Raw genomic sequence first — 27,002 nt, 5'->3', positions numbered from 1 at the left:
AATTATAAGGTGTGTGCGGCAGGGGGGGGAGTAGGGTAGAGGAGCGTCTTAACCCTTTTTCACCTTGTTGAGACACTAGTGAGAAAATAAAATGAACAGATATGCAAATTTATACCTATATAGAACCATCAGAAACAAAACTGAAATGCCCTAATGAAAAATTATGATGGGTCTAAAAGATGTATTTAGTGATCGATGAAAAATGTCGGAAATATAATTTGTGATTCCGTTTGTATTTTTTTTTTTTACAGATATACAAGAATTTTACGAAGTGACATTGTTAAATTCTCACATAAACACTGAGGAAAAACTTGCTGAGCTGAGCCATGTGACGGAATTATGGGAAAAGAACAATTCATCGTCTACAGGTCAAGAGAGCTTGCAAAGAGCTTCGGAGGTACTTCAAATAAATCATATTATCTTTACATCTGATTAACCTCTTCCCCAGACACTGTGAGGACAAGGGATAAATTAGTTCTATATTAACAATAATGAAAATAAAAAGAATTTATTGTATCAGCATTGCTGCATCTAGTAACACACTGGGAAGATGCTAATGTAGGTGTTTTACAAATTACATTTGTTATATACTTAATTAAGAATGTTTCACTGGACCAGTTGTTCAGTTAACGAATGGGTCATCAAGGTATTACCATGTACACACTTTGGTTGCATGAAAAAAAAAGTAATAGAACTAATGCGTTTAAGGAATTCTTGTCTTCAAAATCTGAGAGCCAAAAATGCAATGATTCTTATTCAGAAAAAAACACAGGGAAATTATCTTGGCATCATCCAGAATTTGCTCTGGGTACGTAATTCCCTGAATTTGCGTATCCATAGCAACCTAGGTAACAAGTAATGGAACATTAACTTACTTTTCATGCAAGAGGCCATGGAAAAGCCACGCACGTGTATACTGTAATTATGCCAAGCACACTGTATGATTCCGTAGGCCTATTTTAAATGGCTAAAGGTGCTATTTTGCCTTTATTTCATGTGGCTGTGACAAAAAACTAGAAATACGGTATAATTAGACTGAAATGGGTTGAGATTGTAAAATCCTTCCTATAAGTACTAACAAACTAGAGTACAAAAATCTCCGAACATTTGTAATGACTAATCAAGGCTTTAACGGCCCCTGGATTTTAAAGAGCGAGCTGTCAAGGAACTCAAATGCTGAATCAAAGCTTGGCAGATATGCCCTTTCAGGTGCTATTTTGCTGTGTTGTGTTTCACCTTTGGAATTGAATGTTTAAATATTCTTATCACTAAATCTGTAAATTTTCTTCACATTTAAAACACATAGCTCTCCACAATTAGAGGTATGAATGTGGGACTGTGGGAGGGTAGACCACTAGGTGTCTTTTCAGTGATGCCATGCATGTCATTGGTGATGTGGTGAAGAGTGTGCCCACTCGAAGACGGAGTGAGTTAGTCTGGAATATGTGTGCTATAATGACTTGCAGTTGCACTGGTCAGCTCCACTCATGGGGTAGGCAACCTTCGGCACTCCAGATGTTTTGGACTACATTTCCCTTGATGCTTTGCCAGCATTATGGAGGTAAAAGCATTATGTCTATATATGCAGTAATTTCTCTCTAATGTTGACTCAATGCCCTGAGTCTAATTTCCACAGTGCCAATGCACATGTGATGTCCTTGACATAAGTTTATTGAAGAAGTCACTGGTTGTCTCAGGCGTAGAATGACTGAGAACTAACCTGGGGCAGTGGGACAGCAGCCCAAATCCGGGACTGTCTCACTGAACCCAGGACTTCTGGGAGGGATGAAAATATATTTTTATATCATTAGATTTCTAGATGAAAGCTTTAACGAAACAAACTGGAAATCTATTCACTGTGGAAGATTGAGAACTAATTTTGCAAAATGTCAACACCGTTCCAGTTGCGTTTGCATTAAAGGTACACTCCAGGCACTTTAACCATTCCATCTCATTGAAGTGGTTATTGTGCTTCGAGCCCTCTGGTACCATCCATCCCCTCTGTGTTAAAACATATTAAAATAGTTTAACACTGAAGCATCAGCCCGAGCAGTGATGGCCACCAATAAAAAACTGAGAGCATCAGCTTCAGAGCTCTCCTCGTATGACAGTATTGGTGTGGCATACCTCCCGTGGGTTGCTGGGGACCCTCATCCTATGTCAAAAATATCCAAAAAACACCGAATGAAACGATATGCCAGCACACCTCAGATACTATACCATTTTAATGTACTGGTAGCTTTAGTGCCAAAAGTGTCCCTTTCAAAGGCCCCTCCAATTATCATTACCATACAGTGCATCCTGCCACTCATTCATTGGCTGAGAGTGTCAGCTAAGGGCTCTCAGACAATGAAAGACCTTCTATGCTTGGAACATGCACATAATTCACATTAACCAGCCCGGGATTTTTTTTACCAAATAGCTAATGACGTCTTAATGATGTGCAGAGCTTCAGTATAAAACGGTGCTCATACACACAGCAAGCACCATGACCACCTCAGATTACTGCAGAGATCATGGTGTTTGCAGGAACTCTTAATGGTTTAGATGGAAAACATTTAGCTGGTTGCTGTCCAAGGTGCTATTACATCTCTCTTCATAATGGGAATGTTGTAAGAGTTGTTACTAGGGTTACGGGGATAGATATGTATGTAGAATTTGTACTTCCCGAATGCACCGAATGCACCAATTGGCAGGCGAATGCTTTCAGGCTTGCTTGCAGTGCCCCTCTATTTATATTGATATATATATATATATATATATATATATATATATATATATATATATATATATATACATATATACAAATGTAGAAAATTCCTGCACTCCAAATTAACAGAAGGTGATACCTGGTGCTCTGGTAGCCAAATAATAAATCAAAAAAATACCGGCACTCCAAGGATTTACAAATGGATTTCTTCTTTATTCCAAAATAATCATCAACGTTTCAGCTCCTTCATGGAGCTTTCATCAGGATACAAATAACATACTAAAAAACACAAGCTCATATAGGACATCATAATCAGGTAATTACTTACGTATCCAGGTGATACTCATTCACCGCCGCTGCCGAGCGCGCCCTAGTCGCATCCACGCTAATGTTATTTCCGGGTTTCAGCCCATGTAGTAGAGGAGAGAGTGGATTGGCCAGGCGCACCACGTTTCCGGGGCAACCAGAGAAGCTCAATTCTCATTGGTTATTTCCGCGTGTACTGGCGCCATGGGCTGAAACCCGGAATTAGCATTAGCGTGGATGCAACTAGGGCGCGCTCTAGTTTGTGTTTTTTAGTATGTTATTTGTATCCTGATGAAAGCTCCATAGAGGAGCTGAAACGTTGATGATTATTTTGGAATAAAGAAGAAATCCATTTGTAAATCCTTGGAGTGCCGGTATTTTTTTGATTTTTGATATATATATATATATATATATATATATATATATATATATATATATATATACACGTTATTTCCTGTTTTGGCAGTGCCACATCATTACTGCGACCCCGTTCCGGCACTTTTTTTGGTCTCAACTATGACATGGACCAATTAGTGTCCACATCGATATTTAAATAGCGTTTTAGCCCCATAGTCATTGCCCTGTCATGGGTTCCACTTGGTTTCTTATATAACGCGTTATATTTACCCTGATATTCTGGTTATTCAATTTTGGCTTGTTTACTGACTCTTCTAACAGCTGTAGTCCTGACCTGGCTAGTTATATCATATTTTCGTATTTCTGGTATCATGATCTTCGCTAGTTTTACGTTTACACTCTCTCTTTTTTTTTTAAGGTTAAAACCGGCATTTCTAAGGTCCGGTAATATGCATTTTCTGTCTTCATATTCCTGACCTATACTTGTAAGTTGGGTGGTGTGGCCGTGATAAAAGGCTCGTTATATGTGATTTTTAATGTTTTATCCAATTACATAATTTCTAGAGAAGTTACAAATCTGCTTTAAGGGACACTTAAAAATAATAGATTAATGGGATTTGTTTGCTAAATTCGAACCTGTTAATACAATTCTGGTGAAAAGTTGTTGACACTCTTTATTCAGAAGAATTATCAATGATTCAATGTATAAGTTGAAAAAGAAAACAAAGATCCAGTGTTAGAGAACACAAAGTACAAAATAGAGAAATGTAAAATGAAAGGTACATGTCAGTAAATACTCATAATAACATGATAATATAAATGTAGAACAAATATGCTTCCCACTTTCAATGTGTGGGGGTAAAGTAACGTCATTAGACATTCTTTCTTCACCCATCCCCTGGTACTAGAGATTGTGCATAAAAAGATGAATGCGCCAATGTATGTCTTATTATTTGGACCATAAGTGTAACAAAAGTACTTAAAGGGACACTCCACTGCCGAAATACAATTAAATAAAAATCACTGTTTAATAGAAATGAAATAGAAATGAAAACTTGCACATCTGTAATGATGCATTATTTTCATTAGGGTACATCTAAAAACAACTTGCAAAGGTTGCAGATCTCTTGTCTACTTCCTTTGCAAGCCCTCCCCTTCTAAGTCCGCCCAGACTTTTTGTGGCTGTCCAATCACAGACTTCCCAATGCAGCTCAATAAGAAGTCGTTGCAAGACAGGTGCTCTGGGGAACTGCTGCCTCTTGAGCTTAGTTCCACTGGGCCAAACAAACCAGAAGGTAACATGACCGGTTGTCTGATTAAAAGAAAGTGGGTTGTAACCAGCATAATTCATAAAAATGTAAATTTCTATTGCAATCTACAATTTTTGCAAAATGAAAAAAAGAGGACACACTCTTCACAAATAAAGCTTTTCTACAAGCTTAAGTGCTTTAGGGGTCTGGAGTGTCTCTTTAATAGAGTACAGTGTGAAAGGATGCCAGTCCCATTGAATCTCAGTTTGTCCAAACTTATCAAAGCTACCAGATCGATGCCAGTTAGTGAGTAGCTAACTTAGGGATGTTTCCCTAACTCATTTATTTCAGCTGACATTCAACAAATTTGTTGCTAAGTCAATTTAACTAAGCCTTTCGTGAATTGACGCCCACTTTTTTTCTTTCAGTGAATCATGACATCTTAGAAGAGATAAGACATTTGTCTGAATGTTTTTTTGTTTTTTTAAATAGTTTTCTTTTTAAAGGTTTCCACATTCTTTTATTTTTTTTAATGTACATTTTTTATTAAGTTTTCAAGACAGAATTTAAACTTTTTAAAATTCACATCAGTAAATTACATTTTCCAACATATGAGCGTCATAATTCTTCTACAAATAACATATAACATGCCATAAGTACGTCTAACAATAACATCATATATCACTGAGATGACGTTCTGCCAGAGGGGTGAAAAATAATCATTTAGTTCCAACCGATAATTTTTTCACTATAATAATTTCGATAACCAAAGGGCCACTTATCTCTTTTGTTTAGATAGTTGTCACTTTCCATATTTATCTGATACCTAAGTTGAGTTTTTACTTGTGCCCAGTGTGGAGTATTAATCGATTTCCGATTTCTGCTATCAATTGCTTGGCTATAATACAGTTATCTATCAAGAATTCTCTTTTGTTTGAAGAGTAATTAGCAATTTGGGTATGTAATAATTAATTCTCTGGTATTGTGGGAACTTCTTAATCTTTTCACTCAACATTTGCCAAAATAGATAAATGGGGCCACAGGACCACCAGATGTGCATGAAATCTGCTGATGGTGCATGGCATCTCCAGCTAAAATCTGAAGAGTCAGTATACATCTGTTTTATTCTCGAGGGGACCATATACCATCTTGAGATTACCTGAAAGTGGAGTTCAACCAAATTTAGACAATGTATCGATTTGTTAACCAAACGTAAAGATTTCACCCATTCTGACAGATTAATCAGCCTGCCTATATCTCTCTCCCATTTTCAAATTATCGGTTGTAGAGTTTCCTGGGGATTATCTCTAATTATTTTTTATATTTAAATAGAATTTAATTCTCAAATATGTAAATAACTCTGTACCTGGCAACTAATTTATATTCTGTAGGTTTGTAAAGGATTTTAATTGTTGGTGGTCTTTAATCTGATATATACCTGCATTCACCCTATTTTCCATTTTAATAACCTTTATATCAAGGGTCCTCAAACTACGGCCCGCAGACCGGATCCAGCCCGCCAGGGTCCTGAACCCGGCCCAAGCATTTAGGGCCACCTGATGGGCCCTATATCTTCAGGGGCCCGGTCAGCACTGAGGCCGTGCTATAGAGCAACCGGGCCCCTTTAAAAAATTTCAGACGCAAAGTAGTGCTAGGGGGAAGTGACAGCTGGTCACTTCCTCCCAGCTCCCTCTGCGTGGGAGGGAAGAAAGACAGACGAGGACGGGAGAGCCACGCCGACTCCCATCGGCCACAGCCACCCTCCTGCAAAAAAGTAAGAACATTTGGCTGTGTTTGTGTGTATGTCATTATGCGTATGTATGTATTTGTCTGTGTGTATGTATGTATGGCATTATGTGTATGTATGTCTGTCTATGTGTGTGTATGTATGTATCTGTGTGTATGTATTTCAGTATGTATGTCTGTGTGTGTATGTATGTCTGTATGTGTGTATGTATTTCAGTATGTATGTATGTCAGTATGTGTCTGTGTGTCTGCCTGTCTGTGTATGTGTTTGTATGTGTGTCAGTTTGTATGTATGTCAGTATGTATATGTCTGTCTGTCTATGTATGTCAGTATGCATGTATGTCTGTCAGTGTCTATGTATGTCAGTATGTATGTGTGTCAGTATGTATGTCCTCATGCCTTTGTGTGTGTCTGTATGTATGTTAGTATTTGTCTGTGTGTCTGTATATTTCTATGTGTCTGTTTCAGTATGTATAGGAATTAGTTCAAATTTGTTTCTAACTATAGTGTGGCCCCCCAGCAGTGTCTGAGGGACAGTGAACAGGCCCCCTGTTTAAAAAGTTTGAGGACCCCTGCTTTATATTATCTTCTATAAGTAAGAAGTGGAGCGAGGGAACTATTTTGTTTTTGAACTTTTATTTTTTTTGGACAAATTATTCACATTCTTTTAGTGGGATTCCAGTTGCAACATTCAAAATTATTTACTTTTTCGATCATTGTATATTATATTTTTCGATCATTGTATATTATATATTATATTGTTAAAGGACCACTCCACACACATAAAGAACTTCAGCTTGCTTGTCTAAAAGGCACTTTAGAAATGTGCTGATTTCTATGAGAAATTGTCACTTTTATAAATAATTAAACATCCTAACGTAAGTGGCAGGGGCGGTCTACTTGAGTACGCTTACCTCCACCATGCATACCTCCTTCTCAGACCTCAGATCAGAATGCTTTGTAGTGTGTGGCAAGGAGAGCTTATTTCCCAGTCAAGAGACTGGCAAATGGTTATTTACGGAAGTGAGTATCTCAAGTTTAAGGCCAGAGTATCTCAAGTTTAAGGCCATAGGAAAAAGGAGGAGTTAAGGGCTGCGCTATTAGACAGAAAACAGTATCATAAAATAAAGACCAGATGGTCGAAATGTATTATCAACATGCGTGGGTATAATAGTTACTTGAAAAATAATCCATCCAGATGTTCAGTAAAAATCAAATGATAAAAATGTTCAATAAAATCAATAAAACCGTCTCACTGATATATGGATAGGGTATGTGTACAATCCTCAGGAGTTGATCCATCCGGGTTGTAGATAATCCGTATATGTGAAGATAAAAGAAAACACGAAAAACTGCCAATGGTGAAATATTGTAGCTCCAAGGGTAAAATAAAATAAAAAGGAGGATAATACACTCACATTTGGTGGAGCTAGGGCCAGCTCTGGAGGGAAGGGCACTTAGTGGTATGATCCCCACTAAAGGATGTAATGGAAAGGTAGGTCCGTCTGTCCGGCTTGGGTTCCGTCATATTCCACAAAGTATAAGAAACAGCAATAGTGCTATTAGTAGGAATAGTGTATAAAATAAATAAAATAAAATAAAATATACTCACAAAATACTGCTCTATTGCCACAGCGCTGGTGGAATTATCCCCACCTATGGATTTCTTGAAACAGGATACAATAAAATGCCAGGAAGAATAATAATAAAAGTGTATGTAAAATACAATAAAGTAAGTAAAAGATTGTCCTATAAAAAAGGTAACCAAAAATAACTTTTATTGTTATAAAATACACAATTTAAAACCATTAACGCGTTTCACCTATAAGGCTTTATCAAAAATGGTAATAGAACAATATACCTGGCATAGAACAGTATTTATAAGAATACACAGTGGTTAAAATTGGCGCCAAAAAAACACCAATTACAAACAAGCATTAGAACATTTGTTTAAAACATACTTAAAACAGATTTAAAACTTTATAATAGTATAGATATGACTTATGTTGACCATAAAATATATTTTTTTTATGTAAAACGAGGCTTTAATAGCGAAATTGAGTTATGATTTAAATGTCACGTGATCGGGGCTATGCTTTATGGGAATAATAGCACGTATGAGTGAGCGGATGACGGGCGGGTCGCTCGAACGCGTAGTGCAACCCCTAGCACCACGTGACCGGCATGTTGGAGCAATGCTCCATGGAAAATGTAGTCACTGTGTGCTTGGGGAAAGTGGCGAGCGGGCTGACTCTCAGTTTCCGATAGTCAGCCTCTCCCACTTAGTGGAAGTACAAGTAAGGGTGGGGAGGAGGGCCAAATAGCTTTAAAGAGCTTTGCTAAATAAAATAAAAGTTAAATAAAACAATAAAATAATAAGATAATATTAATAATGCCTCAAATGAGTTAAAAAAGAAAGCACTTTTTGCAAGATAATAAGATTAGTAGGGAATATATAAGTAGAAAAAAGAATGGACATCAATAATAAAAATAAACATAAATATATTGTTATTTGAAAGATTAGTTGGATGACATATATAATTATAATATTAAAAAAAAACATAGATAAGATAAAATGACAGAATAATAGCAGATAGTGTACATATTTATAAAAAAATCTGCAGATCAAAATCTGCATTTAAACCTTGAGGTGCAAGGTGTCAGAGTACCTGAGGTCTCTACCTCTGGCAGAGGTAGAGACTTAGACGTCTATCCATCCGGACGGCCTGTTTCCCATGTTCCTCGCGGTCCACCCGGTCACATAAACGCCGGCCGCGAGGGAGTCACTTCCTTTTGTAGCATGACGTCCGGAAGTCGACGCCATGATGCCATTCCGGAACGACCTGTCACTCAATTATTTGGAGACTAATCAGGACTCGTCGGAGGCGTGCCTACCCTTCTGAGCCAGGGTATTTAACAGTGCTTCTTTCATTTGCTCATTGCCCTGTCGTGGTTCTAGCCTGCCTAGTCACACAGTGCTCTGGTATTTTCAGTTATCCCTTTGGTTCCGACCCGGCTTGTTTGACTTTCTCTGTTTACCTCTGTTATCCTTGACCCGGCTTGTTCCTCGCTTACCTGTCCTCTCGTTCCCTCGACCTCGGCTTGTCTCTGACCATTCTCTATATTCTCCGTACGTTAGTCCGGCCATTCTAAGGTCCGGTATACGTATCCTGTCCTGTTTGTACTCTGCGTGTTGGATCCCTGTCCCGATCCTGACATTACGACAGGGCCAATGGATCCTGCAAGTACAAACAGTCAGCTTGGCATCTCTGATCCTAGGTTCGAAGCCATGGATCACAGAATGGATCAAATGGCACTAGCGCTACAGGCGTTATTATCTCATGCCAATAATCCACCAGAGGAGACACGTACTACTTCTATCTCTCCTGTAAGTTCTGGCCTAGAGGTAGCCACTGTAGGTGCCTCCTCCCGCATTACCCCACCAGTACGTTATGGTGGTTCACCTGAGAAGTGTCGTGGTTTTTTAAACCAGATTAGTATCCACTTTGAATTGCAACCTCGTTCCTATCCTACAGATAGGGCAAAGGTTTGATTTATTATCACCTTACTCATTGAAAAAGCTCTGAGATGGGCCAACCCACTATGGGAGAACGATAACCCGTTAGAATATAATTATAATGCCTTTGTAGCTGCCTTTAGAAGAACTTTTGATCCCCCTGGTAGAAAGGTCAATGCAGCCAGATTACTGTTGCGCCTGAGACAGGAGAACCGAACACTTGTGGATTATGCACTAGAGTTCAGGTCTCTGGCGTCAGAAGTCAAGTGGAATGAGCAGGCTTATATAGATGTATTTTTGAACGGGCTATCAGACGTAATCCTTGATGAGGTTGCTACTAGAGAACTTCCTGAAAATTTGGAGGATTTAATTTCGTTCATTTCTCGTATTGATGAGCGTTTAAGAGAGAGACAAAACACTCGAGAGAGGAACCTTAGACCTTCCTTTAAATTAGCTCCCGCATTTCAAAGTCCTGATTCCACTACCTCACTGTTTCCTGAACCTATGCAGATAGGCAATACTCGCCTCTCAGAGGAGGAGAGACAGTACAGGAGAAGAGAGGGATTATGCATGTATTGTGGAGTCAGAGGTCACTTACGCCTGAATTGTCCTAATCGCTCGGGAAACGCTCGCACCTAAGTTTCTCTAGAGGACAGGCCTTGGGTGTTTCTATTTTGTCCTCTACTCATAATTATAAAGATCACAGGCTTCTGCTACCAGTTTCTTTAACTTGGGAGAAGGGAGTACTTAAGACTATGGCTTTGATAGATTCCGGAGCTGCTGAGAATTTTATCGATCAAGCCTTTGCTACTAAACACACTATCCCATCCCAGTTAAGGGATACACCCTTGGCCGTTGAGGCCATAGATGGTAGACCTTTACTTGAGCCTGTTATCTCCCGTGAGACCATGCCCGTTAACTTGACTGTTGGTATCTTACACGAGGAGGAGTTATCACTTATGCTCATTTTGTCCCCTTCTGTCCCCATAGTCCTGGGGTACCCTTGGTTAAAAAGACATAACCATATTATCGATTGGGAGTTAGGGGAGATACTCTCATGGGGCCAAGGCTGCCAGGAGAGGTGTTTACGCAGGGTTTCTCCATTGGCTGTAATAAACACACCAGGTACTTCCATTCAGTCTACAGAGAGACAGATACCGTCTCTCTACCAGGACTTAAAAGCAGTATTCGACAAAAAAAAAGGCTGATACCTTACCTCCACACAGGTCATTTGATTGTAAAATTAAGCTTCTACCTGGTACTATGCCTCCGAGGGGCAATGTATATCCTCTATCCACTCAAGATAACTCAGTTCTAGAGGAATATATTCGTGAGAATCTAGAAAAAGGATTCATTAGGAGATCCTCTTCTCCCGCCGGGGCTGGGTTTTTTTTCGTTAAAAAGAAGGATGGCACTTTGAGACCTTGCATTGATTACCGAGGTTTAAATAAGATAACCATCAGAAATGCCTATCCGATTCCTTTGATTACCGAGCTGTTTGATCGTTTAAAGGGCTCTAAAATTTTCACCAAGTTAGATCTCAGAGGGGCGTATAACTTGGTGAGAATCCAGCATGGACACGAGTGGATGACCGCGTTCAATACCCGTTATGGTCACTGTAGCGGATTGGTACCGGGCTGTCCCACGACATGTATGAGAATAAGTGTATTTGGTCATATGGCTGGTTTAATGTGTATGTACATGTATAGAAAGCATGGTATCCGGGTATAATGACAGTTAAATGTATGTAAAGAATTGTATTCCTCTAGTTGTTCGGTAGAATCATTCAAATAAAACAAGGGAATGAAACTACCGAACAACCAGACCACCCAGGAATGAGTGTGCCTCCAATTACCGTTTGCAACAATGTTGCAAACAGGTAATTGGCAATCAGTGCAGTGTGGTCTTTGTCCTCTGGGTGGCCGCCATTCGGGAAACAAACACGTGGCGGCGGCCATCTTAAACTACCGAACAGCGGTGTTTTGCCGTCGAGTGTCTGGAACTAAAATCGGACACTTGACTAGGCAAACACCGCTGAGACCTCCATACTTCCAGAAATTCGTATGGAAACTACCGAATGACCCGCCGTTCGGTAGAAAGAGCCCCATAAACAAGGGAATTCATTCAAACCCTCTCCAGGCTCTATAACACAGGCAATTCGCCTGTTTTCATTCCCTTGTTTGTGACCGACCGCAGGGCCAAAATGCATGGAACTGTTTTCGGATACTTTACCCATGCGGTCGGTCAAATCTTTGGAACCCCATATCTCACGAACCATTCATCCGACTGGGCTAATTTTTAAGTATGTTGGTCCCCCAGAATAGAGCTATCTGGGGATGTTGGATTTGTGGATGTACCCCAAGTATTTAGGGTACATCCAAAACTCGGGGAAAACTGTGTACACAATAAGGGGATTATGATGCTAGAGGAGGGGAGGAGATCTGTGGGAGGTTACTACTTAGAGATTGGATAATGTCTTAAGTGATAGAACCTCCTCCCTTGCATGGGAGAGGGCTTTATAAGGAACTGTGGAATAAAGCTTGTCAGTCTACTCCTAAAACTGTGTGTCGTCCAGTTATTGGGATTGCGATGGGGATACTGCTGTATTACTTTACCTGCTAGAAACCTTGCCTATGGACTTAACATCACCTTGTTCCTGAGCCTCACTGGAATCTCTAGTGGAGAATAGCTGTGCAAGATCGGCTCTCCGCTACATTGGTTGGCAGCGCTGGGATCCAAACTCACAGAGGAACAAGCGTAAATGGAGTACGCATGGAGATTGATTTTTCTGCGCTAAAACGCTCCACGCTAAAGGACCTCCTAGAGGCAAGGGGTATACAAGCCAGCAATAAGAAGAAAGCAGTACTTGTTACAGAACTCATGGCAGAGTACAGAATGGAGGGCGATTCAGTTCCGGCACAGAGGGAGCCGGGAGGAACACCACAAGGATCGGAATTCCAGAGGCAGGTTCAGTTCAGGCTATCCTTTTATGGGGAAAACCCCCCAACAGAAATTGTTACCAGGACAATGGCCGAGGTACAAGAATTCATCCTAAGGACACAGGCACCAGAACAAAGCTCTGCAATTAATGTGCCACAGGAAGGTAAGCCTAAAATACCATACCAGGCTTTTAAAACATATGTGGAGGCAGAGGAAGATATAGACGCTTTCCTGCAAGACTTTGAAAGACTGTGTGCACTGCATAAAATTAACGCAGAGGACTGGGTACCTATTTTGGCCGGAAGGTTAACCGGGAGGGCAGCAGAGGCATATCGGACTGTACCTAATGACGAAATAAGGAATTACAGTAAAGTGAAAGAAATTATACTCGCCAGGTATGCTATAACACCCGAGGCATACCGGCGGAGGTTCCGGGATCTAAAGAAAACAGAGAAGGACTCGCACGCAGAGTGGGCATGCCGATTACAGGGGGCAGCGCTCGGGTGGGTGCAAGCTAGCAAGGCACGTTCTATGGAGGATGTAATACAAATGTTGCTGATGGAGCAGTTCTATGAGGGAGTAACCAATGAGGTCCAGGAATGGGTAAGGGACAGAAACCCTACTTCCCTTACCGAGGCGGCTAGGAAAGCGGATGACTACCTGGATGCACGCAGGTCACAAAAACCTGCAGCTCCAAAAGCAACCTTTAAAACATTCGGGGGAAACAACTACACCCCAGCTCCACCGAGACCGCTACCACCACCTCCACCACCCGCTGCACAGCCCCGGTTCCGACAACCCACCGCTGGCCCCTGTCATCACTGCCAGAAGTGGGGACATTATAAAAGGGAATGCCCACAGCTACGGGACCGTTCCACCTGGATTCGTCCAGGCCCACCTCCACCCAGGGCGGCCGCAGCCCACCACTACCAGGACCTAGTCACCACCCCATATGGTTCCGCAGTCCCCATTACTACTGTGGAACAATGGGAGGTACTGCACGAGGCAGATCCGGTCCAGGCCAATGTGGATAATCTACGGCACCATCGACAGACGGTATATCTGAATGGTACAGCAGTCCGGGGATTACGAGATTCGGGAGCCACCATCACTTTGGTACAGAGCCACCTGATTTCAGATCAGGCAAAACTGAACAAAACTGTTGCCGTCCGGGTAGCTGGGGGAGCAGTGTACCGGCTACCTACAGCAAGGGTACATTTACATTGGGGAGCGGGGGCAGGGGAAGTGGAGGTGGGGTTGATGCCACATTTACCGGCGGAGGTTTTATTGGGGAACGATCTGGGGAGGCTCACTTCTGCTTTTGAGCCCCAGTCACCCACCACAGGAGAGGTCAACCCTGTAGTCACCCGACAACAGGCCCGCACCCAGGACCACAACACACTGCCGGAGGTCCAGGTAAGCAACCCTACCCCCCCTCTAGAATGTGTCCCCTGGGCTCCACCTAATGAATTTGTAGCTGAAGTCGCAACAGACCCCACGCTTCAGGTGTATAGGGACAAGGTTGGCACGGGTTCCCCCGGGGAGGAGGGAGAGAAGTTTATCTGGGATAAACAACTTTTATACAGGGAAACAACCAAACAGATTACGGGGTTAGACCCGATAGCAAGGAGACAATTAGTGGTACCACAGCGGTACCGGGCTGAATTACTCCGGATAGCGCATGATATTCCGCTATCCGGACATCTAGGGGTTAGTCGCACCAGGTACAGACTAACCCAGAGTTTCTTCTGGCCAGGGATTAGCCAGGAAGTACGCAGATATTGCACGACTTGCGATACCTGCCAGAGAGTGGGAAAAAGGGGGGATCGCAGGAAGGCTAAACTTCACCCCTTACCCATAATAGAGGAACCTTTTAGCCGAATAGCGGTGGATCTGATAGGCCCCCTCAATAAAGTTAGCCCGTCAGGAAAACGGTATATTTTAACGGTCGTAGATTATGCCACCAGGTATCCAGAAGCAGTGGCTCTGACCAACATCCACGCTGAGACGGTCGCGGATGCCCTCATGCGGATATTCTCCCGGATGGGATTACCCAGGGAGATTATCTCGGATCAGGGTACCCAGTTTACCGCAGAATTCACCCAACACCTCTGGAAGATCTGTGGCATTAAGCCTATAATCAGCGCCCCTTACCACCCCCAGACGAACGGGCTCTGCGAACGATTCAATGGTACCTTGAAGCAGATGCTCCGAACCTTCGCAGAGACCCACAAGGACTGGGAACGATTCCTGCCGCACCTCCTATTTGCATACCGGGAGGTGCCGCAGGAATCCACAGGGTTCTCCCCGTTTGAATTATTGTTTGGAAGGAGGGTCCGAGGCCCATTGGATCTTATTAGAGAGCATTGGGAGGGAGACCGGAGCACAGATGGCACTCCCATCCTACCATATGTGTTGGCCTTTCGGGACCGCCTAGAAGCGTTGACCAAGACGGTACGGGAAAACCTTCAGGAGGCCCAGACCCGCCAGCGTACATGGTATGATCGGGGAGCCAGGGACCGTAGCTTTCAGGTCGGGCAGAAGGTACTAATTTTAAAACCTGTCCGACATGATAAGTTACAGGCCGCCTGGCAGGGCCCATATAAGGTGGTGGAGCAAAGATGCGATACCACCTATATTATCGGCCCCTGCACAGGGACTGGGGGGCGACGCATGCTCCATGTGAACATGCTGAAGCCCTACCACGAGCGTACTGAGGAGGTAACCGCCATCTGTGCCCCTAACACGGAAGAGTTTGACAGCTTACCCCTCCCCGATTTGCTGGGGGATGGGCAGCTGTCCGGAGATTTAGGGGAGGTTACGCTGGGAGATCGGCTGAGCCCACAGGAGCGGATCGAGGTACAGCAACTATTGGAAGAGAAACGCGACACGTTCTCTAATGTACCTGGATACACGCCTCTGGCAACTCACCGGGTCGAGACCCCAGGGCAACTACCCATGCGCCAGACGCCATACCGCATTCCAGAAGCGGTACGGGCAAACATGCGTAAGGAGATCGACGAAATGCTCCAACTGGGGGTGATTGAACCCTCAGACAGTCCTTGGGCATCTCCTGTAGTCCTCGTACCAAAGCGAGACGGTACGACCCGCTTCTGCGTGGACTATAGGAGATTGAACGAGAAGACTGTATCTGACGCCTATCCGATGCCCCGGATAGACGAGTTACTGGACAGAATGGCCAGGGGCCAATACCTCACCACTATTGACTTGTGTAAAGGGTATTGGCAAATCCCCCTGGCCCCAGACGCCATCCCGAAGTCGGCCTTTGTCACCCCATTTGGCTTGTACCAGTTTAAGGTCATGCCATTTGGGATGAAAAACGCCCCAGCCACCTTCCAAAGGATGGTGGATCGACTCCTAGATGGATTCCAGGACTATACATGTGCCTACCTGGACGATATTGCTATTTTTAGCAATACGTGGCAGGAACACTTAGCTCACATCGGAGCTGTACTAGATAGGATAAGGGAAGCAGGTCTGACCTTGAAGCCGGCCAAGTGTAGTATCGGCATGGCTGAGGTACAATACCTGGGACATAGAGTAGGGTGCGGTAAACAAAAACTCGAACCCGCCAAAGTAGAGGCTGTAGCCCAGTGGCCCACCCCTAGGACTAAGACCCAGGTTTTAGCGTTTCTAGGGACAGCAGGGTATTACCGGAAGTTTGTTCCCAATTATAGCGCCCTGGCCAAACCCCTCACTGACCTGACCCGTAAGAACCTTCCCCGCCAAGTAAACTGGACCCCGGAGTGTGAGCAGGCATTCCAACAATTGAAAAATGCACTGATAAATGCCCCTGTCTTGGCAGCTCCCAATCCAACTAAACGTTTTCTTGTTCACACCGACGCTTCTATGTTTGGATTGGGGGCAGTACTGAGTCAAGTCGGGGCCGATGGCGGGGAACATCCAGTGGCTTACATCAGTCGCAAACTGTTACCTCGAGAAGTAAGCTACGCCGCCATCGAAAAGGAATGCCTGGCTGTGGTGTGGGCCCTAAAGAAGCTACAACCCTATTTATATGGACAGCCCTTTTCCTTGCTCACGGATCACAACCCGTTAGTCTGGCTGAACCGGGTGGCTGGAGACAACGCCAGGCTGCTGCGCTGGAGTTTGGCGCTACAGCCTTTTGACTTTAATATCCAGTACCGGCCGGGTAAGCAGAATGGAAATGCTGACGGGTTGTCAAGACAAACTGACTTAGAGAAATGATCCGTGAGCCCCCGGACATCCCCAAGCCGATCCGTGTTGGATCAGACTGTGTATGCCGGCTTGTGGGCAAGGGGGAGCAGTGTAGCGGATTGGTACCGGGCTGTCCCACGACATGTATGAGAATAAGTGTATTTGGTCATATGGCTGGTTTAATGTGTATGTACATGTATAGAAAGCATGGTATCCGGGTATAATGACAGTTAAATGTATGTAAAGAATTGTATTCCTCTAGTTGTTCGGTAGAATCATTCAAATAAAACAAGGGAATGAAACTACCGAACAACCAGACCACCCAGGAATGAGTGTGCCTCCAATTACCGTTTGCAACAATGTTGCAAACAGGTAATTGGCAATCAGTGCAGTGTGGTCTTTGTCCTCTGGGTGGCCGCCATTCGGGAAACAAACACGTGGCGGCGGCCATCTTAAACTACCGAACAGCGGTGTTTTGCCGTCGAGTGTCTGGAACTAAAATCGGACACTTGACTAGGCAAACACCGCTGAGACCTCCATACTTCCAGAAATTCGTATGGAAACTACCGAATGACCCGCCGTTCGGTAGAAAGAGCCCCATAAACAAGGGAATTCATTCAAACCCTCTCCAGGCTCTATAACACAGGCAATTCGCCTGTTTTCATTCCCTTGTTTGTGACCGACCGCAGGGCCAAAATGCATGGAACTGTTTTCGGATACTTTACCCATGCGGTCGGTCAAATCTTTGGAACCCCATATCTCACGAACCATTCATCCGACTGGGCTAATTTTTAAGTATGTTGGTCCCCCAGAATAGAGCTATCTGGGGATGTTGGATTTGTGGATGTACCCCAAGTATTTAGGGTACATCCAAAACTCGGGGAAAACTGTGTACACAATAAGGGGATTATGATGCTAGAGGAGGGGAGGAGATCTGTGGGAGGTTACTACTTAGAGATTGGATAATGTCTTAAGTGATAGAACCTCCTCCCTTGCATGGGAGAGGGCTTTATAAGGAACTGTGGAATAAAGCTTGTCAGTCTACTCCTAAAACTGTGTGTCGTCCAGTTATTGGGATTGCGATGGGGATACTGCTGTATTACTTTACCTGCTAGAAACCTTGCCTATGGACTTAACATCACCTTGTTCCTGAGCCTCACTGGAATCTCTAGTGGAGAATAGCTGTGCAAGATCTGCTCTCCGCTACAGTCACTATGAATACACGGTTATGCCATTTGGTCTTTGTAATGCTCCGGCAGTATTTCAGGATTTGATTAATGAAGTTCTTAGGGAGTTTCAACATGATTGTGTTATTGTATACCTGGATGACATACTTATACACTCTAGGGACATTGATACCCACCACAGACAAGTCAGAAAGGTATTGCACAAACTTCTGCAACATGGCTTATACTGTAAATTGGAGAAATGCAGTTTTGACCAGTCTCAGATAGACTTTCTTGGTTACGTGATTTCTGGGGAGGGCTTTAAGATGGATCCTGACAAACTCCAATCTATTTTAGATTGGCCATTGCCTAAGGGACTCAAGGCGATTCAGAGGTTTATTGGTTTCTCTAATTATTATAGGCGCTTTATTAAGGGATACTCTTCTATTATTGCGCCTATTACCAATATGACCAAACAGGGGGCTGATACTAAGTCCTGGTCTACTGAGGCCCTTGTTGCTTTCAAGACTCTCAAGGAACTTTTTGCTTCTGCTCCAATTTTAGTCCATCCTGATACGACTCTGCCGTTCCTACTCGAGGTCAATGCTTCTGAGACGGGAGTAGGTGCTGTTCTGTCACAAAGGTTAGGGGTGGACAAACCGTTACACCTTTGTGGTTTTTTCTCTAAGAAACTATCTGGTCCTGAAAGCAGATATGACATCGGTGACAGGGAACTGTTAGCGGTCATTATGGCTCTAAAGGAGTGGAGACATTTATTAGAGGGGACCTTACATCCTGTTACGATTCTAACGGACCACAAGAACTTGTCCTATATTGGGGAGGCTAAGCGCCTATCCGCCAGGCAAGCTTGTTGGTCCTTATTCCTGACTCACTTCAATTATGTGCTTACTTTTAGACCTGGTTCTAAGAACTCTAAAGCCGATGCTTTATCTCGCCAATATGAACCGTCCACTATAGCTGAGCCAGTTCTTTCCTCGATAGTTCCTAAATGTAATATCATCGCTAACACGAATCTCAGGATTCATTCCCCGTTGCTTGCTGAGATCATGAAGTTACAACATCTAGCTCCTAAACAGACTCCTGGGGATAGACACTTTGTTCCTCCTGCTCTCCAACTGGAAGTGTTAAGGTGTTTCCACAACAGCAAGGTAGCTGGGCATCCTGGCATTCGCAAGACGTATGCTTTAATCTCCAAAGATTTCTGGTGGCCTGCTGTACGTAAGGATGTTAAGGATTTCATCGATACGTGTGAGGTCTGTACTAAGACTAAGCAACCTCATACGCTCCCATGTGGATTTCTGCATCCCTTAGAGGTTCCAGAGAAGCCATGGTCCTGTTTAGCTATGGACTTCATTGTCGATTTACCTATCTCTAAAAAACAGACTGTTATCCTCACCGTGGTTGACAGATTCACCAAGATGGCTCACTTCGTTCTTCTGCCTAAACTCCCGTCTTCCCCCGAATTGGCAGAGATATTCGCAAGGGAGATTTTTCGTTTACAAGGGATACCCTCCCAAATTGTGTCTGACAGGGGTTCCCAATTTGTTTCCCGTTTTTGGAGGTCCTTCTGCTCTCAACTGGGTATCAAATTGAATTTCTCTTCTGCCTATCATCCTTAGTCTAACGGAGCTGCTGAACGCACCAACCAAAAGATTGAACAATATTTACGTTGTTTTGTTTCTGAACACCAGGACGATTGGGTTGGTTTGATTCCTTGGGCGGAGTTTGCACACAACAATCTCGTTTGTGATTCTACTCATTCAAGCCCCTTCATGAATTATGGCTTTCACCCATCTATTCTTCCCTCGGCTTCTCCTTCCCAAGGGTTGCCGTCGGTTGATGTTCATGTTGCCAATTTGAGGAAGTTGTGGGATCAGACTCGACGAATTCTTCTGCACAATTCTATGCTGGTTAAGAAACACGCTGATAAACGTAGAAGGGCGGCTCCGGTGTTTGTTCCAGGTGATAGAGTATGGTTGAGTACAAGAAACATTCATTTAAAAGTGCCTTCTATGAAGTTCGCTCCTCGTTATATTGGACCTTACAGGGTGCTGACTTGGATTAACCCAGTTGCGTATCGTCTAGCTCTTCCATCTGCCTTACGCATCCCTAACTCATTTCATGTTTCATTGCTGAAACCACTAGTCTGTAACAGATTTTCCTCCACAGTCTCCTCTCCTCGCCCTGTTCAGGTGGAGGGTCAGGAGGAGTATGAGGTTAACTCTATCATCGATTCTCGAATCTCCCTGGGGAAAGTACAATATCTGGTCGATTGGAAGGGATATGGTCCTGAGGAGAGGAGTTGGGTGCCTCAAGAGGATGTTCATGCTCCTCGTCTCCGCAGGGCGTTTCACTTCCGCTTCCCATCTTGTCCCGGTTCATTCCGCCCGGTGGGCGTATCTGAGAGGGGGGGTACTGTCAGGGTACCTGAGGTCTCTACCTCTGGCAGAGGTAGAGACTTAGACGTCTATCCATCCGGACGGCCTGTTTCCCATGTTCCTCGCGGTCCACCCGGTCACATAAACGCCGGCCGCGAGGGAGTCACTTCCTTTTGTAGCATGACGTCCGGAAGTCGACGCCATGACGCCATTCCGGAACGACCTGCCACTCAATTATTTGGAGACTAATCAGGACTCGTCGGAGGCGTGTCTACCCTTCTGAGCCAGGGTATTTAACAGTGCTTCTTTCATTTGCTCATTGCCCTGTTGTGGTTCTAGCCTGCCTAGTCACACAGTGCTCTGGTATTTTCAGTTATCCCTTTGGTTCCGACCCGGCTTGTTTGACTTTCTCTGTTTACCTCTGTTATCCTTGACCCGGCTTGTTCCTCGCTTACCTGTCCTCTCGTTCCCTCGACCTCGGCTTGTCTCTGACCATTCTCTATATTCTCCGTACGTTAGTCCGGCCATTCTAAGGTCCGGTATACGTATCCTGTCCTGTTTGTACTCTGCGTGTTGGATCCCTGTCCCGATCCTGACACAAGGGTCTGTAACCTATAGACCCATTCCATTTCTGTTTTTCCCTAAAATATTTTTTATGTCTCCTCCTCTCCAGGGTAGGGTACACTTTTTTATCCCCATACATTTTAGCATTTTAGGATCTTTATTGTGATTTAAAAAATGTTTTGATACAGAATGGTTTAAGTATCCATTTTCAATATTTCTACAGTGTTCACTTAATCTGATTTTCAAACACCTTGTGGTCATTCCAACATACTGGAAGCCACATGGGCATTCCAGCAAGCAAATCACATTTTTAGTATTACAGCTTATAAATTATTTTACTTTGTAAGTAGTTTTGGTCCTATTTGAGATGAATTCTGTCATTTTAGATGGTAGTGTAGAATCGGTGATCTTACATACAATACATGTTTTACATTTGTAGAACCCTTTAGATTGAGGAAAAAAGGATAATGGGTTTTTGGATGGGATTGTTTTAGTAAAATTCGTAGTTAAAATCGATTTAAAATTAGGGGCTCCTCTAAAAACTATATTTGGATTTTCTGGAATAATTTTACTAAGTTTGTCATCATGTTCTAAAATATGCCAATGTTTTTTAATTATCTTTTTTATTTCTCTACTTTTGTTATTATCATTGAAAGTAATAGGGAGGGATATAGAATCATTTTTAGTTTTTGTTTTATATATTAAAAGTTTCTCCCTATTTTATTTTTATCTCATTGATACTATCTAGTAGATCTGTTTCTGAGTATTTTTTTCCATACATTTATTTTTCAAAATGTCAGCTTGTTCGTTAAAATTTTCTAATTCCGTACAATTTCTACGTAATCGCAAGAATTGGCTTTTTGGGGCACTATCGAGCCAGGGTTTGTAGTGGAAGCTGTTTTTATCGATAGCTGTGTTAACACAGACTTTTAAAAAAAAAGGTTTTTGTATGTATTTTTCCATTTTTTATAAATATATTGAGATCTAAAAAGTTTATTTGTTCCCTACTGAATTCATGGGTTAAAATTATACCTCTATGGTTAGTATTAAGAACATTAATAAAAGAAATAAGACTGTCTTCAGGCCCGTCCCAAATAAAAAAGAGGTTGTCTATATATCTTTTTTTTTTCAATGTATTTTATTTTTGATCACACGAAAGTGTGTTTAGAGGGATGGGGTACAGAAGAGAAAGGGGAAAACATGAGGGGGGAGGGGGGGACAATAGTACATAATACACCATACATCACATATCACATAGGTTACATAGGTCCCAACAGCCAGATGTACATAACCAAACAATTGTACATAAATCAATTATTAACAGGCAGTTGTGGTCTCTTGTCTGTCTGGGTTCGAAACGGGGACCAAAAAATTTGTGTACCTTGGTACTATTTAGTGACGCCATCCCTGTGGCATTAAAACAAAGCTAAGTTTGGGGGTAATGGAGAGTGTAGGGAAGGGGGGCAGCAGTTGGTGTAACTTGGGCAAGGTAGCTGTAGGCCTCCTATATTAACTTAGAAGAGTCGAGGTTCCCTTTTTTTTTATTATGCTATTATTCCTCCTTCTTATATTCCACCCATCTGTGCCATCTTATCTCATGTTTGTGTTGGTTGCCGTTTAGTCGGCTTGCCATAGTTTCGTAAGTGTGCGCCGACTCTATTCTATCAAGGATTTCATTCATTGTGGGCGCTTGCTCGGCCTTCCATCTATGGGCTATAGCGGTTTTGGTCGCCATAAGGCAATGGATCAATATGTAAATCTCGTCTACAGGAAGGGGGTACGGGAAAATATGTAGTAAAAAACATTCTGGTCTCATTGGCACCGAGATCCCCATTTTGTTATTCAGGAACTGCGCTAAGGTCTGCCACACTACAACGATCTTGGGGCACGTCCAAAAGATATGGTAAAGGGTCCCTATTTGCGTGAGACATCTCCAGCATAAGTTGTTCGACCCTGGATAGATGTGGGCTAGCCTGGACGGGACCAGATACCAACGCATAGTTAGTTTACAGAATGCTTCCCACTGGGAAAGACTGTGGGATGCCTGTTTTTTTTTTTTTTTAGCCTGATACCAAGCGGTTACTGGGAACTGCATCCCCATGTCCATTTCCCATTTCAGCATATATGAGAGTTTAGACGCTATATCTTGGAGTGAAAGTGTGGTATAGCATAGAGACATTGCTTTTACTTTTGGTAGTTTCCCCATACACTTGTGAAGAAATGGAGGTAAGAGGTTAATATCTTGGAAGCTGAGCTTGCGTTCTTGTACAATGTTCCTAATTCTCAAGTAGGGGAACAGCTCCCCCGTCGGTAGCTGGTACTCCCTAGCTATATCCGGGAATGGTTTGATACCTGTAGTGGTCAGTAATGATCGTACATGGTGAATTCCCTGAAGTAGCCAGGGGTCAATCTGCAGGTTGGTCGTTCGGGCAGTTAATGCCTGAAGAGGTGCTGCAAGGAGCATATCATTACCTTGCAAAAATAGCGGTGTAGTCTACTTCCATACCTGGCGCAGTGTTTCAGTGGTTGGTAGCACTGAGCCACATGAGGGGAGAGTCGCCCCCGTCCATAAAGCCAGTGGGAGGGAGCCGGAGGTCATGCACGCATTTTCCATTGCGAGCCATGCCGGAGGAGATGATCGTTCAAGAACCGTAAGTCCCTGAGCCATTAATGAGGCTTTGTAATATAATTTAATATTTGGTACTCCCAACCCGCCTTTTGTAAAGGGTCGCCATAGTGATCTCTGTTCTATCCTTGGGGTTTTACGTTTCCAAATGTGTGCGTTAATTATGGCCTGAAATTTCTTTAAAATAGGGTTCGGGATGGAGATTGGTAGGGTGCGAAAAAGATATAGTATGTGTGGCAGCGTCATCATTTTGACGGTGTGGATCCGTCCCAGCCAGGATATTTATTTTCCTTCCCACTCCTTAGTTTGTTTTTCTAGTTTGTGCATAAGCGGGATGTGATTTTCTCTTATTATCGCCGAGTGTGATACTGGCAGCTTAATGCCCAGATATGAGAGGGAGGTTTTTCTCCAGTCGAAGGGGTATTGCATTTTTATGCGGGCAAGTATGGGGGAAGCGAGCCCTATCGCTAGTGCTTGTGTTTTTTTGGCATTATTTTTATAGTATACCCCTCTGGTGAGTAGATTAGGCCCATGAGATTAGGTTTAAAAAGTGGCGGGTATTATCCCCTGGCTGTCTAGTTGGGACGAATCCTGCCTGTTCTTTAGAAACTAAATCTGACAAAACAGGTTGTAGTCGCATAGCTAAGAGTTTGGCGTATAATTTTGTATCTGCATTTAACAGCGAGATGGGCCTCAGATTAGCGCATTCAGTAGGTGGCTTGCCCGGTTTGGGGAGCGTAACAATGTGGGCTAGCAACATCTCCTCCGGCATGGACCCTGTTTCTGCAAAGAAGTTAAAGAGTTCTGTCAAGTGCGGTGTTAGTTGTGTCTCGAATGTGGTGTAAAAGTAGTTGGAGAACCCATCTGGGCCCGGTGCTTTATGTTTGGGGAGTTTGCGTATTGCGTTTCGTACTTCCTCCTCTGTAAACCTAGCCGTCAACAGGGAGCATTGGTGGGCATTGAGACGTGGTAAGTCCGCTTCCTGTAGGAAGGTTTTTACATCTGACTCATTTGGGTGGTGTAAACTGGTGTCCTGTTGGAGATTATATAGCCTATCATAAAAGGATGCCAATTCATTTACTATTTCCTGCGGGTTAAATACTTTTGTCCCTGCGGTCGATGTCATGTAAGGGAGTTTGGATTGTGTGTATTGGGTTTTAAGGCGTCGTGCAAGTAGTTTGCCTGCCTTGTTCCCTTGCATGTAGTAGGTGAGTTTCAGCTTACGGAGCTGCCGTTCCATATTTAGTAACGAGACTGCATGTAGCTCTTTTCTTATGTTCGTGATTTTTTGGGATAAGATTTTGGTAGGCCTTATTTTATTGTCGCTATCTAAAGATTTAAGTTGCGCCGTTAGGTCCTCTACTTTGTTGCGCACCTTCCGTTTGTTTATCGACCCTATCTGGATTAGGAGACCACGCAGTACGGCTTTAAGGGCCACCCATTTAGTGGCGATATGTGAGGGGTCGTGCCGATGGTCGTCATAGAATGCCTCAATGGTTGCACCCAATTTGGTAGCCGTGTCTACATTGTCTAAAAGGGATTCGTTCAGTCGCCACGCACTCCGGCCTCGTGCCGGGTACATGGCCCTGAATGTGGTAATTACTGGTGCATGGTCAGACCAGGTCCTGTCTCCTATCTCCACTCCTACAATATTTACTATGGAGCTTTTGTCCACCAGACACATGTCGATACGGGAGTAGGTGTGGTGTACCTGCGAGAAATAGGTGTAATTCCTATCTGTTGGGTATAGGGTGCGCCACGTATCGTAAAGATCGTTCATATGGAGAAGTGAACTAAAGGTGTGGCTCAATGTGGTAGCTTGCTGTAGTGGAAGTTTCCCTTCGGTACGTTTTATGTCTAAGTCGGGGTTCATCGTGCAGGTGAAGTCACCACCAATGATGATATGCCCCTCACGGAGTTTGGTTATTTTAGTCAGTGCTCGCTTAATAAAAGAGGTTTGAGAGTTATTGGGCGCATATATGGATGCGATCGTAAGTTGCATACCATTCAGTGAACCAACCACAATTAGTAATCTCCCTAACTCGTCTTTATACATCTGAGTAAGTTGGAAAACCCAATCCGCATGGAACAGGATGGCTACTCTTCTTGTTTTAGTAGGTGAGAGGGCATGGAAGGCTTGGGGGTATTTTGAGGATATTAGGTTAGGGGGGTTTTTCTGGCACATATGAGTCTCCTGTAGACATACTATGGCTGCGTTGGATTTATGAATTTCTCTAATTGCAGAACTACGTTTAAAAGGGCTATTCAGGCCGTTCACATTCATAGATAAGCATTTAAAGTGGCACGACATTGAGTAATAGAGTTATGTGTGCTATAGAGCCCGCTGGAGATGGTCTGGGAGTGTTAATGTTCAGGGCCCTTGAGAAAAATAGTGTCAATACGGGTACCATAATGTGACTTTGTTTCTTGCGGTGTTTTAGATGGATATAGGAGATTGCTGCCGGCAAGGGATGGGGTAGGAAGATAACAGGGTTAAACCAAAATACAGGTAAAGTAAGTATGTACAATGTCTCTCGAACTTGAGAGTAGAACATGGGGTACAATGGGGAGCCTATACGCTCCTGGTCCATTGAAGCACCCGTGGGGGTTCGTGCGGAGCGGGTCCGAGTCCGGGCCAAAATAACCTTTCTTTGTTTTTAAAGAGTCGCATCCCATTTTTAGTTCCATCTATTAGGAGGGATTTTGGGTATGGACACTAGCCTCCCAACAATTACAAGCTGCCAATATGTCATCCAAAATTGCTCGGATTGCACCGAGCTACAGAGCCGCCATTTAGGCGCCCCGCCAGTTTTTGGGCTCCACAGCTTCCCACCCTATCTGTATTCCCCCATGGCAGGGGGGGGAGGGGCGACGCCATTCCTTCCTGGTCAGCGCCAGCACCCCCCCCAAAACCCAAGGGAGTCAGTGACGGTCCCGGTCAACGTTTCACATTATTTGCCATGTTGGAAGTATATACATCAGTCATCCCCCCCCATAACATATACCAGTAAACATCAACAAATTCAGGAGAGATAGATACCACTCCTATCAGAATTTATGCTAGGCGCTGGGTAAGGTCATCCCTTTACCAGGTAATGTTAACATATATTAACATAAATTGGGGTCCTCTATCAACGCGTGGAGGGTATTCTGGGGGGTGGGAAGAGACACACTTATAGTAAGCGTTGGCCACCATATGAACCGTGTGCCAAATCGCGAACAT

The 27,002-nt window shown here is 43.5% G+C and overlaps 1 protein-coding gene across 2 annotated transcripts in view; it reads left to right on the top strand.

Moving 5' to 3' along the window:
* The window catches only part of DLG2 (discs large MAGUK scaffold protein 2), a 1,308,393-nt gene that overhangs the window by 181,370 nt on the left and 1,100,021 nt on the right, over positions 1–27,002 (top strand). For both annotated transcript variants that reach the window (XM_063431313.1, XM_063431306.1), the window contains exon 3: positions 252–397. In XM_063431313.1, the coding sequence (XP_063287383.1) occupies positions 252–397 (146 nt within the window). The remainder of the gene's footprint in view (positions 1–251; positions 398–27,002) is intronic.

This window comes from Pelobates fuscus, chromosome 1 (assembly GCF_036172605.1).
Source record: "Pelobates fuscus isolate aPelFus1 chromosome 1, aPelFus1.pri, whole genome shotgun sequence".
Taxonomy (NCBI): Eukaryota; Metazoa; Chordata; class Amphibia; order Anura; family Pelobatidae; genus Pelobates; species Pelobates fuscus.
The sequence above is the reverse complement of the archived record's forward strand: the minus strand, read 5'-3'. Positions and strand labels throughout refer to the sequence as shown.